The sequence below is a fragment of the Pseudorca crassidens genome, chromosome 19 (assembly GCF_039906515.1).
Source record: "Pseudorca crassidens isolate mPseCra1 chromosome 19, mPseCra1.hap1, whole genome shotgun sequence".
Lineage (NCBI taxonomy): Eukaryota > Metazoa > Chordata > Mammalia > Artiodactyla > Delphinidae > Pseudorca > Pseudorca crassidens.
The window spans coordinates 49,842,330-49,861,849 of NC_090314.1; the positions used below are offsets into that span (position 1 = coordinate 49,842,330).

The window sequence follows — 19,520 nt, forward strand, 5'->3', positions numbered from 1 at the left end:
CCTCCCCCGCCCAGCTGAGGCGAGGTGTGGAAGCTGGGAGAGTTACATAAGCCCGGCCCCTGGGCCGGAACTGCCCGCGCCTATCCCTGTGCTCTCCACTAGGGTTCAGTCAAGTTGTCATCACGCTGAACCCGTGCTCCGGATGCTAAAAGTCGCCATGCTCTACGGGACCACGTGGCCAGAGGCACGCGGGGAAATCTTGCCCAGGTCGCATTTGCAAAGGAGCGGACTTTAGAGGATCGACGATTTTATGTACATGTGGTTTCCACTCGAGCCTCTTTCTTGGGATTTTTTGGCGGCTCCCAGTCAGTGCTACTTTCTTCACTTCCAGGCCCACTTCCTAAACGGGCCGTGAACACTCTTCATCCAGCAGTAGTGCCTGTTAGGTGTCTGAGGTGTCTGTGAGGCAGTCTGGAGCTTTAGGGCCAGGAGCTCGCGGCGCCTTCCGGGAGCCATAGCTCAGGCTCCGCCCTTCGGCCCGCGCTCTGCACTGCGCATGTCCGGTTTTGTTCCCCTTCCTCGCGTCAGCTACGGGCCGAGAGGCGGCGGAGGCGGCGGCGGCGGCGGCGAAGAAGGGGGCGGAGAGCGAGGAGCGCGGTGGGACGGGGTCTGGACCGCTCGTACTTCGGGCCGTGGGATTCTCTCCGCGTCGGCGGTAGTAGTAGCTGCCTCTGCAGCCGCAGCAGCAGGTTTGTGCGAGGTGGGTCTGGACGCGGGGCCGTAACCCCTCGGGGGCACCGCAAGGCAACTGTGGGGCCTAGCGAGGGCCAGGGAACCGCGGCCTCTCTTAACAAAGAGTCGGCGGAGCCTCGGGGAAGCCGAGGCGCAGGGGGCTGGGGAGTAGTAGGAGTGCGTGACTGAAACCTCGAGGGGCCCTTCCGAGCCTCGCCGTCCTCCCACGGCTCCCGCTTCTCCCGCAGCTCTTAACGAGGCCCAGTTGGCGGCGTTCCGGAGGCGGCGCTCTCCCGGCCGCCTGCCCTGCAAGGGAAGGGATTTGCAGGGTGCTGGGCTCCGGGTGAGGGATACCCGCGGGGAGGATTCTGACCCAAGCCAGCAGCAGTTAGCAGATGCTAGTCTCCAAGTCGGGGGACCTGATAGGGAAAAGTTGCCAAATCTGAGGACAGTAAAAGATATAGTCGGTAATCTTGGTGTAGCTTTGAGTACATCCGTGATTAGCATCACCATCGTCACACAAACTTTTTTGCGGCCTACTTAGGAGCCTATCTGATGTGGGTAAATAATTTATATGGAGTTGCAAGCATACGCGCCAATAATATAAGGAAGAACAGTCGTACTAGTCGAGAGTTTGGGGGAATCATAGCTTCCTTATCACCTTAGTGGAAGCTTTGCCCCTCACTCCTTTGGTCAGTCATTCACATTCCTCTAGCTTCCCATACATATTGCTTTTTGTAAATGATCTTTGTATATCTATTGTCCCCTGTATACACACCCCCGAACTCCTAAAGAGCAGAGATTCTGCTTTAATTCACTTTAACTTTCCAGATCCAAGCCCAGTGGAAGGTGGGCAATAAGTCTTTCATACCAAAATTAATTTTTAGACTTTAAGCGGTGGAGGGAAAAAAATGTATGTTGTATTTTCCTGTACCCAGAAGGGGCATTATATGGCCTAATCTGCAATTCATTCACTCAAGAAATATTTTTGTTGATACCTTCTGTGTGCCTGTTCCCTACCACTGTTCGAGGTGTGTGACCCCGGCCTTCATGAAACTTACTTTCTGGTGAGGGAAAGAGAGACAGAAAACACATATATAAATTATACCGTATGTTAGAAGATAATTAATGCCTTAGGTAAAAAAATAAAGCTGCAAAGAGGGAAGGGGAGGTGTTGCATTTTGAAATAGCTTGGTCAGGGAAGTATTTACATACAAGCTGATATTTAAGCAACTAGAAGGAGGTGAGGGAGTGACCCCAGCTAGTTTCTGGAGGAATGATCATTCCAGGCAGAGGGAACAGCAAGTATAAAGACCTTGCAAAGGACAATGCTGGCCTGTTAGAGGAACAGTTAGAAGAGCAACATGCTTGGAACACTGTGAGCAAAGGAGGGAGTGGTAGGAGATAAGGTCAGGGAAGAACTGGGGGGACGGGGGTGCGGGTGGGGGGAAGCACAGAACAACCAGGACCTTTTAGGCTGTTGTGAAGATTTCATTTTTCTTCTGCCTGAGATGGGAACTGTCTTAGGGTTTTGAGCAGAGAAATGGTAAGAACTGACTTACATTGTAATAATTTAGTGTAATTTGTGGAAGAGTACAGTTCTTTATATTTTAGTTTTATCAAATCTTTACGTAATCAGCTCTTAGTTTCTTTAAGCCAGCAGAGAGAAGAGAGATGCTTTTAAAATAAGTGAAATCCAGCATTTACTTGTATTTGGCTTTAGAAGAATGTGTTGAAATTCTTGGGTTTTGAACAGATTCTTGTTAAAGAACCGACAGATTTATAGTGTGAGTTGTTCTCAAGGCAGATTATTAGAGTGGATGGTGATCAGCTGTCACTAGAAATCTTTCTTCTCCCAAAACACAAGTGATAATGTAGTTTTATAATCAGTTGTTTTTAGTCCACTATTTTTAAAGTCATTTAGATCGTATCTTATTTGATTGTCCAAAACATAAACTCTCGCCAAATTATCTTCTTTATGTTCCAACTTATTCTAACTCCCTAGACTGCTATTTCTAGCTTTCCTCCCTAGAATGTCTTCTTCCTTCACACTTCTCTACTCAGCTTACATCTTTCTGTATAAAAAACCCCATTTTCTGGGTTCTAGCTCTCTTATGAAGCCTGTCCCCATTTGTCAGCTCGTAGTGATCTCTGACATCTTCAGTGTCATGTGGCACTGATGTATGGAATCCCTGAGTTTAAAGAAACCTGAGAAGTCTAGCTTGATATTCTCCGTTTACCAATGGAGAGATTGATTTTTGGAGAAAAAATGATGATGATAAACATGACAGCTAATACATATTGTGCACTATTTGGCAAGCTTTGTTCTAAGTGTATTTCTGTGTATGAATTCATTTTTTCACACCAACCTTGTGAAGCAGGTGATGGTCTCACCATTTTACAGATGAAGAAGCTAAGGCCAAAGAATCTGAGTAACTTCCATGAGGTTCACATCAAGTTAGTGGCAAAGCCAGTGTTTAAACATAGTCAGCTTGGCTCCATAGTCTGTACTACTTTACTATGCTGTTATGATTTTCTGCTAAATCACAACATTTCAGCGCCTAAAACAGTACCAAGCAGGTATTTCAGCTGTCTTTAATTTTTCTATTTAGCCAAGTTGTAAATTGCCTTGGGTCTCCCATATATTGAATAAACCTGAATAATGAGTGTATTCTCTGGAAAACAAAAGAGAAGAAAGTGAATAAGCCTGCTATTTTAGCCATAGAACTTGTAACATGGAGTTGGAGAGATAAAACAAGAACACAAATAGTTATGAATAGATGTTGGGTGTTTTAAGACTAGAAAGGGAGTTTGAGGAAGGAGATACCACTTCTCTTGGGGAATCATCTTCATGTCATAGTTCTACGAGTTGGTATTTGAGATAGGCTTTGAAGGATAAGACTATGGTAGGTATAGGATTTGGTGGGGAGGGTATACAGGTAGAGGGAAGAGCATTCACCAAAGTGCATGTAAAGTAGTTCTTGCCACAATGGAGAGCCTCATTCCAGCCTGATTGAGTAACTGTGGAGAGCTGTTGAATTGAAGGGAATGACAGGGTCAGAAATGTACGGCCGGGAGGTTTGGGGCCAGGGTCTGGAGGTACCTGGGAGAAGGTTTTGCGGAGCATCTGAGTGCTCATCTCCCTTGAGCGTGACTTTCCCTAGTTCCACTATATTAACAAACACCTGCCGAAAAAAGACGGAAATTCATTTTCTCTTTTCACTATTTATTTCTGACCCACTATACTTCATTTAATACTTTACCACATAGAGTCGCCTTTTATAGATTATGGGAAAGGAGAGGTGTTATCCCTCAGTACTGGGCACATAGCAAAAAGTGGCTATTGATCTATATAAAACAATGTTTGTTATTTCTAAGACCCAACTCAGGTTGTTCTCTTTAAAGCAAATGCTTATACATTTTGTTTATGCTTCTATTATACAGCTAATTCTTTTCAGATTGGATGTTTTATTTTAAAAAGCACTATTTTTTAAAGAGAAAAAATGTAACTGAAATTTCACAAATATGTTTGCATTTCAGAGTAGAAACTGAGGTCTAGACAGCATCATTCTCTCTCATAAACTGGATAAAATAACAATCTAAAAATACATGTGCAAGTGGAATTCTGATTCTTTGATTTTCAAGGTTTTTTTTAACTGGTAAACTACACGTAAAAAAACTTAACCATTTTTAAGTGGGCAGTTCAGGGGCATTAAGTACATCCACATTGTTTTGCTACCATCACCACCATAGTGTCCACAGAACACTTTTCATCTTGTAAAACTGAAACCGTCTCCCCATTAAGCAGTAACTCCCCATCCCCCAATCCCTGGCAACCACCCTTCTTTTTTCTGTCTCTGAATTTGCTACTCTAGGTACCTCATATAAGTGGAATCATACAGTATTTGTCCTTTTGTGACTGGCTTATTTCCTTAACATGATGTCCTCAAGGCTCATCCATGTTGTAGCATGTGTCAGAACTGTCTCCCTTTTCAAGGCTGAATACTATTGCTATATATTTATCTCACCACATTTAGTTTACCCATCCGTGGACACTTGGGTTGCTTCCACCTTTTGGCTGTGGTGAATAATGCTACTATGAACATGGGTGTACAAATGTCTGTCCCTGCTTTCAGTTCTTTTGGGTCTATACTCATAAGAGGAAATGCTGTATCATATGGTAGTTCTGTGGTTAATTTTTTGAGGAGCCACTGTACTGTTTTCCACAGCAGCTGAACCATTTTACATCCCTACCAGCAGTGTGCAAGGGTTCTGGTTTCTCCACATCCTTGCCAAGACTTGTTATTTTCTGTTGTGTAGGTTTCTTTTTTAAAAAAATTTATTTATTTATGGCTGCGTTGGGTCTCCTTTGCTGCACTCGGGCTTTCTCTAGTTGTGGCGAGCCGGGGCTACTCTTCATTGTGGTGCGCAGGTTTCTCATTGCAGTGGCTTCTCTTTGTTGCAGAGCACAGGCTCTAGGTGGCACACGGGCTTCAGTAGTTGTGGTGCACGGGCTTAGTAATTGTGGCTCACGGGCTCTAGAGCGCAGGCTCAATAGTTGTGGCGCATGGGCTTGGTTGCTCCGAGGCATGCGGGATCTTCCTGGACCAGGGCTTGAGCCCTTGTGCCCTGCATTGGCAGGTGGATTCTTAACCACTGCGCCACCAGGGAAGCCCTTTTTTTTTTAATAGTAGCTATCCTAATGAGTATGAGGTGATACAGTTTTGATTTGCATTTCCCAAATGATTAGTGATGTTGAGCATCTTTTCATATACTTATTGGCCATTTGTATATCTTTGGAGAAATGTCAAGTCCTTTGCCCATTTTTAAAATTGGATTGTTTTTGTTGCTGGTGGTTGTTTTTAATGAAGTCTGTGAGCTTTACCTGGGTGTCAGAAGCCATGTGGTGATTTTTCACCTTTTCTGTCATCAATTTGAGAAGTGTTTATGGAGGCAGAGGTGAAGTTTCAGAGCTATTTGATGAGTTTGCCAGCTTGTGGGAAGGATGTACCAGGCATATTGTAACCTGAGAGAAGGCCCAGGGGTGTGTGTGTGTGTGTGTGTGTGTGTGTGTGTGTGTGTGTGTGTGTGTGTGTGTGTGTGTGTAGACCAAATAAAGGGAGCTTTGAGGAGACCCACGAATAGCAGGACTACAGTTAATTTTTTAATATCCTCACTATGTTTTGACTTTCTTATTAACTGTTTAATGGATGTCTCTTCTCCAAACAATGTTTGCTTAGAGACTGAAAATTAATTTTAATAGCCTCAATAACTTATGCAGAGGAGGGTTCATTTTTTTTTCTTTTTCTTTGAACATCATGAAACCAAATAGAGATTAGGTTGGCCATCTTGTGCTTCTTATATCAGCTACAGCCCCTCAAACCTCTGTTTGTCAAGGATCTGTAGCCATATACATGGACTAATAGTAGGAAAAACTGTTGTCAAGAAATTAAGAATTAGTGGTGCACTGAGGATGAGCTGGCTTAGATTTAATCAGGACTGGTTGGCTAGATAGCAAGGTTTGTAATAACGGGAGATGATGGTTTTCACAAATACTGGGATGAATTCTGAAGAGCCTGAATGCATGATAGTTATTCATTCATCATAAAATTTTTTGAGTACTGTATACACTAGGCACTAAGGATACTATGTTGGACAAAACAGGCAAAGTTCCTGCCCTCACGGAGCTGACATTCTAGTCAGTGGGGTATAGATAGCACAGTTGTTTGGCCTTGCTAGAGGCAATTAGTTAGGGAACGTGGGCAGTGTGACCTAGCTCACACTAGTGTAAGGCTTGGGGGCACTTAAGTGTTCTCAGTCTTTTGGCTGACCCAAATCTCCGAAGAGTTAAAGAAACGCATATTTCTTTACGCATATTCTAAACGCATATTTTGCGTCTTATGTCTCTAAACCATTAAGCAACTCTCACTCCCCTAAAGTCACATTGCTTGCCTGTTTGTGGCAGTTGAATTTTTAAAACGAAGTATTTGATTTATTTCTTTTGTAATTTGAACCCTTTATTATTTAGTAGGATTAATTTATGCCCATCCTTTTCTTCTATCCTCAGTCTAGGGGGAAGAGTTACTTACTCCTTATTAAAGGTTTTGATCTTGTCTCTTCAGGTCTCTGCAACACCTTGTTCCTATGATTTTTCCTGTCATCCCAAATCTTTAGTTTCTCTTTTTGTTGGCTTTTACTCTTTAGCATATAAACATGCTTACATTTCTTCCTTAAACGAAATTCCTCTAGTTAACACCTCATGCTCTCCTTCCTGTCATTGGTAAACAGCCTAGGAAGTAATCTGCACTCCTTGTGGCCTAGTCTTCATCCTCTACCACTTACCAATCATTCCTTAACCCTGCCCCCACTCCTTCAACGGAGGCTTTTTAGTTCTTATCTCACCTGTCTTCTTTTTAGTTTTTAACATTAGACATTTCTTTCTGCCTGTAAAACTTGTCTCACCATCTGTGTCACTTTCTCTGCTATCCTCCCTTCCTCTTCGTTCGTCCTCAAGTTTCCACGTGAGTTTCTCTTCCCCTGCCCATTCCTAAATATTGACATACACTATGATTGTCTCACCCCTTTTCTCACTCTCTGCTGGCTTATCTACATCAGTAACCTCAGATGCAAATGTCTCATATCAAATCTATAGCCCCATCACAGATCTCTCTCTGCAGTTACAGACCTTACTTGCCAGCTGTCCTTAGCTCTCCCATAGGTACTGGACTGATCTCACTTTCTACCTGCTTCTCCATGCCTGGCTTTTCTAGGTTTCCATCTCTACTAATGGCACCACCATTCACCCAATCTGTAAAAGCCAGAAACTTCCAGAGTTATTCTAGACTCTCCCTTCCTCCTTAGCTCCCACGTCTAATTTGGTTACCCCAGTTGATTCTTCCTCATAGATACCTAAGTAAATAACTCAGATCTACAACCCCCCTTCTCCTTCCTTATAGCCACTTCCTTAGTTGTTCAGTACCTTGTCACTTTATATTTGTATTTTTATAATAATGTCCTAACTGCTTTCCTTGTGTCCAACTTTTCCTGCTGTCTCTCATCTAATCATTCTAAAATACTGATCTGAAACGTGTCCTTTTTTTTGCTTAAAATTATAACTGGCGGACTATAGTTTTGTATGGTGTGTTCTTAGCATAGTATACTAAACTGTTCCCCTGGGCCCTGCTTGTCTTTCTGAACATGTGCCCTGCAATTTTCCCAAATGTCCTACAGAACTCTAGCTGCACTGCAATATTTCTAGTTCTCTGTGGTAGCACTTAACAGTGCCTTCTATCTAAAATTCCCTCTCCTGACACTTCTTCCCTGATATAATGCCTCTTCAGATTTAAAAAGTTAACGCCAGTGTCATCTCCAGAAAAACTGTGCCTTGTCCCCAATTCATCATAGGTTGGGTACTCTCCTCCTGGGCCATCAATAAATGCACTTTGTGTAGTACCTCTATTAGAACACATCTTTTTTTTTTTTTTAAGCTGGCTAAAACTACACTGTGAACTCCTTGAGAATGGGACTGTATCTTTCATCTATAAACGCCGAGCACCCAATGCATTGCCTGACCTTCCTCAGCAAGCTTTCGATAAACCATTGAAAGTCTTCCTGCTAGGAGATTGTTAATGTAATTCTTTTTTTAAATAAATTTATTTATTTATTATTTATTTTTGTCTGCGTTGGGTCTTCGTTGCTGCACACGGGCTTTCTCTAGTTGCGGTGAGCGGGGGCTACTCTTCGCTGCAGTGCACAGGCTTCTCATTGGGGTGGCTTCTCTTTGTTGCGGAGCACGGGCTCTAGGCACACGGGCTTCAGTTGTTGTGGCGCGTGGGCTTCAGTAGTTGTGGCTCACAGGCTTAGTTGCTCCGTGGCATGTGGGATCTTCCTGGACCAGGGCTCGAACCCGTGTCCCCTGCATTGGAGGGTGGATTCTTAACCACTGCGCCACCAGGGAAGTCCCTGTTAATGTAATTCTTAACATCTACCAAGGGTGGTTTTTTCCATCCTTCCTTTGCCTACGTTCTGATTTCAATGGCTTATTTATTACTAGCCTCTTATTATGCATTATATACACTAGGAAAAAGGTTAAAATTCAGAATCCGTCGTTTTTGTTGCTTAGGAACAGCCCTTGGAAAGCTAGGCTCACAGATTGGTTAAACGATACTATCAGATGCTAAAATTTTCTGGCTTGTAAATACTCTTACCAAATCTCATCTCACTAGAATTATGTTGATTCCCCTTAAGGAATTCCTGAAGAAGGCAGGAGATGGTCTAAATTAAGTGTAAGTAAACTATTACTTATAAAGTGCTTATTCTAGCCATGAATCACTTTTATGCAAAGTCCAAAATGGGTAAAGACAGTCCCTACCTGGAACTAAGGGCAGTGGTTGACATGGCATAAATCAACTTTAATACTAAACAGACTGAACTAAGTGTTGTATAATAGTTAAAACAAAACCTATAGGTTATATATGGGGGAGGGGCATAGAACCAGAAAAGTAGAGCGTGTTGTTGCTGTTCCTGGTCCCTTTAACAATGCCATTGTAAAAAGCAGTTTTTGGAACTCTGTTCACATTGGCTTCAGAGTCTATTATAAACATTTAAACTTTTCTTATTAATGGTAAACTTTAATACAAAGAAAAAAGTAAAAATCAAATAACTGCTATTAACATTTTGATAAGCAGCCCTCCAGCTATCTCTGTACATGTAAGACATGCTTTTACATTGAATCATACCACCCACCTTGTTTTATGCCCTTCTCATATTACTCAGTGTATAATGGACACTTTTCTGTAAATGTAAAACTTCGAATGCACATTCCCGTTTGCTAAGCAATTGCATTTAAAAAAATTGATCCTAAGGAAATAAGAGTATGCACAAAGATATATGATATGTTTCATAACTTTAAAAAAACAGAAGTAGAGAAATGTATTTATTGACATTTAAAGATGTTCATGTGTATCATACTGTGAAGAAATCAGTAACTAAAACAATTTGTACAGTATGGTTTCAGTTTTGATTTTAAATGGGGTGTGTTTGTGTATACACATATGCATAGAAAAAAAGCAAAAGATATCAACAAAATTGCATATCTGGGAGAGGAATTTCAGGTAATTTTATTTTGTTCCTTTTCGCGTTCTGAGTTTTCTGCTATTCTATAAAACGTAGGTAACTTGTGTCATTAAAAAAAGGTTTTTTGGAACCAAGACTTATAAGAGATAAGGTGTTTTTAAACCCATTTGATCGGTGCTTAGGAAATTTCTTTGTTATCCTTAACAATAGGCAAACTGAATGAGATGTTAAATGAGCAATCAAATCCTTTTGAAGGGCATGGTATTAAATACTGCATACCTGTTCAGATTGAGATCTCAACAAAAGAAATAACAATTTCTTCAGTGTTGCAGAAAATGTGACCGTTTCATTGAGGTTAGCATATTGCATATCTGAAGTACAGAGTTAAATTTTTTTAATTGAAATATAGTTGATTTATAGTGTTGTGCCAATCTGTGCTGTACTGAAGTTAAAATTTTAATTGAGAGGCAAAGGTTTAAAATAAAATTGTAGGCAAAGGTTGGAACTGACATAAAAATCAGTGGTCTGTTTATAAAGTTAAACTTATGTAAGTGTCTCTTGTTCCTAACAGATCAATCATTGACACCATGAACTGGAATAAAGGTGGCCCTGGCACTAAGAGGGGATTTGGCTTTGGAGGTTTCGCTATTAGTGCGGGAAAGAAGGAGGAACCAAAACTCCCACAGCAGTCCCATAGTGCCTTTGGGGCAACCAGCTCTTCTGGATTTGGAAAGTCGGCTCCACCACAGCTCCCTTCCTTCTACAAAATTGGTTCTAAACGGGCCAACTTTGATGAAGAAAACGCGTAAGTGGGAATACCTGGTAATTTAGCAAAGGTTAGGCTTTGAGGTATTCATTCCATCAACAGAAATTGAAGCAAAGAAACCATTTGTTTCTCAAATAATAATATGACTTGTTAAAGTGGTTATCTCACTGGATTGCATTGTTCCTAACAAGTTAAATTGTTAAGTTTACTCATTCATAAGGAGTATACTTTTGTGGTCCTTCACTTTTGCTTGTTCCAAAAAGGATTTGAGGCCATTTAAACCTAAATGTGGCCGAAGAGTTTTAAATAATTCATGTGGCTTTTGATGGTCTTTACTGAAGTTTTTTTTTTTTTTTGCGGTATGCGGGCCTCTCACTGTTGTGGCCTCTCCCGTTGCGGAGCACAGGCTCCAGACGTGCAGGCTCAGCGGCCATGGCTCACGGGCCCAGCCGCTCCGTGGCATGTGGGCTCTTCCCGGACCGGGGCACGAACCCATGTCCCCTGCATCGGCAGGCGGACTCTCAACCACTGCGCCACCAGGGAAGCCCTGAAGTTTTTGTTTACACCATACAAGTTGTTTTGGAAACACAGGCAGTTGTCAGAACTGGCAGAGGCATAGTTTGGCTCAATACCCAAGTCCTTACAACTGTTATGTTTAATATCTTATAGTGGTAGGAAGATCTCAGATTTTTGCCCACAGTTCTCAGGAAACATATTTACCGGTTACCTTTTTTAACTTGATGTCTAAGAAGGTGATTGTTAAGAAGCTGGGGCTTGAAAGTTTGAGCTGTAATTCCTTATAGATTATAACTTCTCTCTTTGCCAAGTCTGAAGAAATCTTTTATTGCTATTATTCCCAACCTGGTTGTGACACTGCTTGAGGTTTTTTTTTAGTTAAAAAAAACACCTCAAGATCAGAGTTTTTAAAGTACACAGCAGCATTTAAAAAAGTTGGTATGTTATTTAGCAATTAAATACAGAAGTAAGTGTTTAAGATTCAGCAAAGTCAAGGATCATTATTCTAGAGAACAGTTTACCGGCTCAGAGATACTTTTAAATGATACATTAATGAAACTACTATATAAATGAATATGCATTTATGTGTGTGTGCAGCACATAACAGTGGCTAGAGCTTTTAAAATGAAGACTTGAAAGGCTATAAAATTTTAGGCTGTAGTAGTGATTTCTTTAAACTAATATTTGGTTGTATTACTATTTCATTTAATTCTGAGGTAAGATCTAAACAATGTTTTTGTTTTGTTTTAGTTGATAGCTACATAGATATTCTTTTCTGGGATATTTGTTAGAGGGAAAGTGATACTTTTTACAGATGTTGAAATTCTTTTCTGAATACTTACATAGTATGGTGAGGATTTTGGATTGAACATTTTAAGTATAGTTGATGTACAATGTTATATAAGTTTCAGGTGTACAACATAGTGATTCACAAATTTTAAAGTTTACACTCCATTTATAGTTACTATAAAATATTGGCTATATTCCTGAACATTTATTTTTAATTTTAGAAATTTTCTGTTGGTTCTCAGAAAACAGCCCAGAACTTCTGAAGAAAGTCTCTAGCCTCATGAATACATCTCAAAATTTTTTTTAAGGATTATGAAGAATAAACTAGCTTTATAATATTTCATACAAAGTAATTTTTTCCATGGCATACACTTTAATATTTGCTATATCTGTGCAACAATGATATACTAAATTTGTACTGAAAACTTATCCCTTTTAAGAGAACTGGAAATGTGATTTTTTAACAGACACTATTGAAATGGAGAATCTGCTGTGATTTTTTTTTTGCAGTATTAGAATTTGGCATGTATTAAGTGATAATTTAATAATTAGGTCCTAAGCCAAAGGACCAAAATCTCTTAATTGTGACATATACTTTAATAAAAATTTGTGTTAAATGAAAGATTCACCTGAGCCCAAATTAAACATTCACTCTATCAGTCATGCATCTTAATTTTCAGATATTTTGAAGACGAGGAAGAAGATTCTAGCAATGTTGATTTACCTTACATTCCTGCTGAAAACTCACCTACCCGCCAGCAATTCCATTCCAAGCCAGTAGATTCTGATAGTGATGATGATCCCTTAGAGGCATTCATGGCTGAAGTGGAGGCAAGTATCAACTCTGTTATGTTAACATTTTCAGTGATTAGAAATAGATCAGATTAACCTAGTGCTTTAGTCCTCAGTCAGTTTGTTTCTTGGCCCTTTATTGGGAGAATTTTGCTTTTGTATTCTATAGTTTCTTAAATATGCTTCCACTGGCCCTGTAGCATTTTCAGAGATGATTCGTGCCTAGGAATTTGAACTGTATCCCTTGAACATAGTAGCTCAAAATTTGTGTGTTTGTTGTGTGTGTTTTGTTTTAATAATTCTTGGTATATTCTTGAATGAATATTATCTCATTCAATCTAGCATTTATTAAATAAATATGTAAGGTAATTAAACTTAAGGAACTTGCTAAAATTACAAATTCTGTATTCTGTACTTTTAATGTTTATTTCTTATTATCAACATTATCATCAACATTCATGACCTTGCTATGGAAATTGAAACTTGTGACCTCTTCCTTCCTAAAACTCTTCTCACTAGGCTTTTGTGATTTTGTTCTTTTCTCCCATCTCCCTTTCTGTTTATTTGCTATTTATTTATTTGCTATTTATTATGAAAAAGTTCAAACACATACAAAAGTAGAGTAATAAAATGAGCCCCCATGTACCCTTCACCCTGCTTTATCAGTTAACAACTTGGCCAGTCTTTCGTTATCTAACAACTCCACCCCTCTTTCAGATTATTTTAAAGTAAATCTCAGACATATCATTTCATCCATCAGTATTTCTGTATTTCTATAACTCTTAAAAAACATAGCTACCATATCATTGTACCAAAAAAATTCTTACATAGCCATCTGTTATCTGTCATTCTGTGATTCTCTTCGTTTCTCAAATATGATTCTCCTACAGTTCGCTATATTGATTTGCTATTGTCACTCTTTATACATTCCTTAGTGACCTCATCCTCTTCTAAAACGTAACTTCTATGTGAATAATTAATATCTTTAGTTCCATAGTCTCTCTTTGGTTTCAGCTCTGCTTTTCTAGAATCATATTGACCATTTTTACATGGGTGTAAAAATGGCACCTTAAACGCAATTCATCATCTTTTCCTCCTCAGCCAGGTATTTCATCTTACTTCTCTTAATGGCACCAAAATTCACACAATCACATTGCCTTTTTTTTTTTTCCCTTGGCCACGCCACTCAGCTTGCAGGATTTTAGTTCCCCAACCAGGGGTATCGAGCCCCGGCCTTCAGCAGTGAAAGTGCAGAGTCCTAACCACTGGACCGGCAGAGAATTCCCACATTGGCTTTAATTTCTTCCTTTAATTTGCCCCTCTTCTTTTCTTTTTTTTAAATTTTATTGAAGTATAGTTGATTTACAATGCTGTGTTAATTTCTTCTGTACAGCAAAGTGACTCAGTTATACATATATATATTCTTTTTTATTCTTTTCCATTATGGTTTGTCATAGAATATTGAATATAGTTCCCTCTGCGATACAGCATGACCTTGTTGTTTATCCATCCTATATATAATAGTTTATCTCTGCTAATCCCAAACTCCCATTCCTCCCCTCTTTTCCTCCCCTCTCCCTTGACAACCACAAGTCTGTTCTCTATATCTGTGAGGCTATTTTCGTTTCGTACATATGTTGATTTGTGTCATAATTTATCAATAGATTCCATATATAAGTGATATCATATTGTATTTGTCTTTCTCTTTCTGACTTACTTCACTTAGTATGATCATCTCTAGATCCATCCATGTTGCTGCAAATGGCATTATTTCATTCTTTTTCATGGCCGAATAATAATCCATTGTGTGTGTGTGTGTGTGTGTGTGTGTACACATACGCACACCACATCTTCTTTATCCATTCATATGTCGATGGACATTTAGGTTGTTTCCATGTCTTGGCTATTGTAAATAGTGCTGCTATGAGCATAGGAGTGCATGTATCTTTTGAATTACGGTTTTGTCTGGATATATGCCCAGGAGTGGGATTGCTAGATCATATGGCAGCTCTATTTTTAATTTTCTGAGGAAACTTCATACTGTTTTTCCTAGTGGCTGCAACGATTTACATTCCCACCAACAACGTAAGAGGGTTCCCTTTTCTCCATACCCTCTCTAGCATTTATTATTTGTAGACTTTTTAATGATGGCCATTCTGACTGGTGTGAGGTGTTACTTCATGGTAGTTTTGATTTGGATTTCTATAATGATTAGCGATGTTGAGCATGTTTTTGTGTGCCTGTTGGCCATCTATATGTCTTCTTTGGAGAAATGTCTATTTAGGTCTTCTACCCATTTTTCGATTGGGTTATTTGTTTTTTTCTTGTTGAGTTGTATGAGCTGTTTGTATATTTTGGAAATTAAGCCCTTGTCAGTTGCATCATTTGCAAATATTTTCTCCCAGTCCATAGGATGTCTTTTCGTTTTGTTTATGGTTTCCTTTGCTGTGCAAAAGCTTGTAAGTTTGCTTAGGTCCCATTTGTTTATTTTTGTTTTTATTTCTATTGCCTTGAAAGACTGACCTAAGAAAACATTGGTACCATTTATGTCAGAATGTTTTGCCTGTGATCTTTTCTGGGAGTTTTATGGTGTCATATCTTACATTTAAGTCCTTAAGCCATTTTGAGTTTATTTTTGTGCATGGTGTGTTCTAACTTAATTGATTTACATGCAGCTGTCTAACTTTCCTCCCACCACTAGCTGAAGAGACTGTCTTTTTCCCATTTTATATTCTTGCCTCCTTTGTTGAAGATTAATGGACGGTAGGTAATGTGGAGTTTTCTCCTGGGTTCTCTATTCTGTTCCATTGATCTGTATGTCTGTTTTTGTGCCAGTACCACGCTGTTTTGATTACTGTAGCTTTGTAGTGTTGTCTGAAGTCTGGGAGGGTTATGCCTCCTGCTTTGTTCTTTTTCCCCAGGATCGCTTTGGCAATTTTGAGTCTTTTATGGTTCTGTATTAATTTTAGCATTATTTTAGTTCTGTGAAAAATGTCATGGGTAAATTGACAGGGATCACATTAAATCTGTAGATTGCTTTGGGTAGTATTGCCTTTTTTTTTTTTTTGGCGGTACGCGGGCCTCTCACTGTTGTGGCCTCTTCCGTTGCGGAGCACAGGCTCCGGATGCGCAGGCTCAGTGGCCATGGCTCACAGGCCCAGCCACTCCGCGGCATGTGGGATCTTCCCGGACCGGGGCACGAACCCGTGTCCCCTGCATCGGCAGGCAGACTCTCAACCACTGCGCCACCAGGGAAGCCCTAGTATTGCCATTTTTAACATTATTAATTCTTCCAGTCCAAGAGCATGGGATATCTTTCCATTTCTTTGAATTATCTTTAATTTCCTTTATTAATTTTTGTAGTTTTCAGCATATAAGTCTTTCATCTCCTTGGTGAGGTTTATTCCTAAGTATTTTTTTTTGATGCCATTTTGTTTTGTTTATTTATTTAAAAATATGTATATATTTTTTGGCCACACTGCACAGTTTGCGGGATCTCAGTTCCCTGACCCAGGAGGATTGAACCCAGCCCACAGCAGTGAAAGCACTGAATCCTAACCACTAGACCACCCCTGGTGCAATTTGAAAAGGGATTGTTTGTTTACATTTCCTTTCTGTTATTTCCTTGTTGGTGTGAAGAAATACAACCACTTTCCGTATGTTAATGTTGTATCCTGCTACCTTGCTTAATTCGTTTATCAGTTCTAGTAGTTTTTGTGTGGAGTCTTTCAGTTTTCTATGTACAGTATCATGTCATTTACGTATAATGACAGTTTTACCTCTTCTCTACCAATTTGAATACCTTTTATTTTGTTTTCTTGTCTGATTGCAGTGGCTAGGACTTCCAATACTATGTTGAGGAGAAGTGGTGAGCATGGGCATTCTTGTCTTGTTCCAGATTTTGGGGGGAAGGCTTTCATCTTTTCACCATTGAGTATTATATTGGCTGTGGGTTTGTCGTAAATAGCTTTTATTATGTTGAGATATGTTCCCTGTATATCCATTTTTGTAAGGGTTTTTATCATCAGTGGATGTTGAATTTTATCAAATCCGTCTGTTGAGATGGTCATGTGGTTTTTGTCCTTTCTTTTGTTTTTGTGTGTTTGTTTTTCTTTCTCCAACACCGTAAGTTTATTTCTTGCTCATGTAAAAGCCAAAATGGGTGTTTCTAACCTGTGGGTGGTGCTCCTTCAAGCAACATTCAGGGCTCCTCCATCTTGTGGCTCTACTCTCTTCAACATATGATTCCAAGTGGCAGAAGGGGACTGAGCATCTGTCGTTTCTTTTGTTGATGTGGTGTATCACATTGATTGGTTTGTGTATGTTGAACCATCCTTTTGACCCTGGGGTAAATCCAACTTCGTCGTGGTATATGTCTTTTTTTATGTGTTGTTGGATTTGGTTTGCTAATATTTTGTTGAGAATTTTTGTATCTATATTCATCAAAGATATTGGCCTATAAGTTTCTTTTTTGGTAGTGTCTTTGACTGGTTTTGGGATCAGGGTGATGGTTTCTTCATAGAATCTCTTTGGGAGTGTTCCTGCCTCTTCAGTCTTTTGGAAGAGTTTGAGAAGGATCGGTATAAGTTCTTCTTGGTATGTTTGATAGAAATCCCCAGTGAAGCCATCTGGTCCTGGACTTTTCTTTGTAGGGAGTTTTTTGATTACAGATTCTATTTCATTTCTAGTGATTGGTCTGGTCAAGTTATATATTTCTTCTTGATTCAGTTTTGGTAGCCTGTATGTTTCTAGAAAGTTGTCCATTTCTTCTAGGTTGTTGAATTTGTTGCCATATAATTCATAGTATTCTCTTACGGTTTTTTGTTATTTCTGTGGTATCAATTGTGATTTCTTCTCTTTCATTTCTTATTTTGTTTATCTGGGGTTTTTCCGTGTTTTGGGGTTTTTTTTTCCTTTTCTTTTTCTTGGCTGTGCCACGCAGCTTATGGAGTCTTAGTTCCCTGACCAGGGATTGAACCCATGCCCTTGGCAGTGAAAGTGTGGAGTCCTAACTACTGGACCACTGGGGAATTCCCAAGGTTTGTCATTCTTGTTTACCCTTTCAAAGAACCAGTTCTTGGTTTTATTGATTTTTTTCTATTTTATTTTTAATCCCTATTTTATTTCCTCTCTTTTCCTGATCTTTATTATCTCCTTCCTTCTGCTGACTTTCTAGTTCATTGACATTTAAGGTAACTATTGATAAATATGTATTTATTGCCATTTTAAACCTTGTTTGCCCATTGATTTTATATATATTTTTTGTCCCTTTTTGTTTTGTTTTGTTTTTCCTTTTGTGGTTTGATGATTTCCTTTTGTATTATGCTTAATTATATTCTCTTCTTTTTGGTTTTTGCGAATCAGTTGTGTTTTTGATTTGTGGTTGCCCTGTTTTTCAAGTATGTTAACCCCTTCCTATATCTACTTGCTTTACATTGGTAGTCATATAGACCTAAACATACTCTAGAAAAAAAAAAGTCTACATTTTTGTACTCTCCTCCCTCACATTTTACGATTTTGACGTCCTCTTTTGCATCTTCATGTTCATCCTTTTGCTGTTCATTGTGGTTATCATTCTCTGACAGAAATGTTTTGATTTTTTTTTTAATCTTACTTAAGTGATTGCTGGCTTAGTTAAGTGATTTACTTTACAACTGTGATTTTCTCTTTCCTGTATATTCTTTTGTGTGTGTGTGTTTGATTTTTTTTAACATATTTATTGGAGTATAATTGCTTTACAATGTTGTGTTAGTTTCTGCTGTATAACAAAGTGAATCACCTATACATATATCCCCATATCCCCTCCCTCTTGCTACTCTATCCCACCCCTCTAGGTGGTCACAAACCACCGAGCTGATCTCCCTGTGCTATGCGGCTGCTTCCCACTATCTGTTTTACATTTGGTACGGTATATATGTCCATGCCACTCTCTAACTTTGTTCCAGCTACCCTTCCATCTCCCCTTGTCCTCAAGTCCATTTTGTTGTTGTTGTTTTTGCTATGCGGGCCTCTCACTGTTGTGGCCTCTCCCGTTGTGAAGCACAGGCTCAGCGGCCATGGCCCACAGGACTAGCCGCTCCGCGGCATGTGGGATCTTCCCGGACCGGGGCACGAACCTGTGTCCCCTGTTCTCCACAGTGGCTGTATCAATTTACATTCCCATCAACAGTGCATCAACAGTGCAAGAGGGTTCCCTTTTCTCCACACCCTCTCCAGCATTTATTGTTTGTGGATTTTTTGATGATGGTCATTCTGATCGGTGTGAGGTGATACCTCATTGTAGTTTTGATTTGCATTTCTCTAATGATTAGTGATGTTGAGCGTCCTTTCATGTGTTTGTTGGCAATCTGTATATCTTCTTTGGAGAAATGTCTATTTAGGTCTTCTGCCCATTTTTGGATTGGATTGTTTGTTTTTTTGATATTGAGCTGCATGAGCTGTTTGTATATTTTGGAGATTAATCCTTTGTCAGTTGCTTCGTTTGCAAATATTTTCTCCCTTTCTGAGGGTTGTCTTTTCATCTTTTTTATGGTTTCCTTTGCTGTGCAAAAGCTTTTAAGTTTCATGAGGTCCCATTTGTTTATTTTTGTTTTTATTTCCCTTTCTCTAGGAGGTGGGTAAAAAGGATCTTGCTGTGATTTATATCACAGAGTGTTCTCCCTATGTTTTCCTCTAAGAGTTTTATAGGGTCTGGCCTACATTTAGGTCCTTAATCCATTTTGAGTTTATTTTTGTGTATGGTGTTAGGGAGTGTTCTAGTTTCATTCTGTTACATGTAGCTGTCCAGTTTTCCCTGCACCACTTATTGAAGAGGCTGTCTTTTCTCCATTGTATATTCTTGCCTCCTTTATCAAAGATAAGGTGACAGTATGTGTGTGGGTTTATCTCTGTGCTTTCTATCCTGTTCCAT

General features: G+C 39.6%; 1 protein-coding gene across 2 annotated transcripts in view; it reads left to right on the top strand.

The window, feature by feature from the left end:
• The first annotated feature begins 121 nt into the window (after nucleotides 1-121).
• DDX42 (DEAD-box helicase 42) overlaps nucleotides 122-19,520 on the top strand; it is a 53,174-nt gene continuing 33,775 nt past the window's right edge. Inside the window, exons 1-3 of one of the 2 annotated variants that reach the window (XM_067717443.1) lie at nucleotides 122-689; nucleotides 10,319-10,552; nucleotides 12,499-12,649. In XM_067717443.1, the coding sequence (XP_067573544.1) occupies nucleotides 10,335-10,552; nucleotides 12,499-12,649 (369 nt within the window). In that variant the 5' untranslated portion in view covers nucleotides 122-689; nucleotides 10,319-10,334. Of the gene's footprint in view, nucleotides 701-10,318; nucleotides 10,553-12,498; nucleotides 12,650-19,520 lie in introns of both variants that reach the window. The other variant, XM_067717442.1, reaches the window with a different exon arrangement.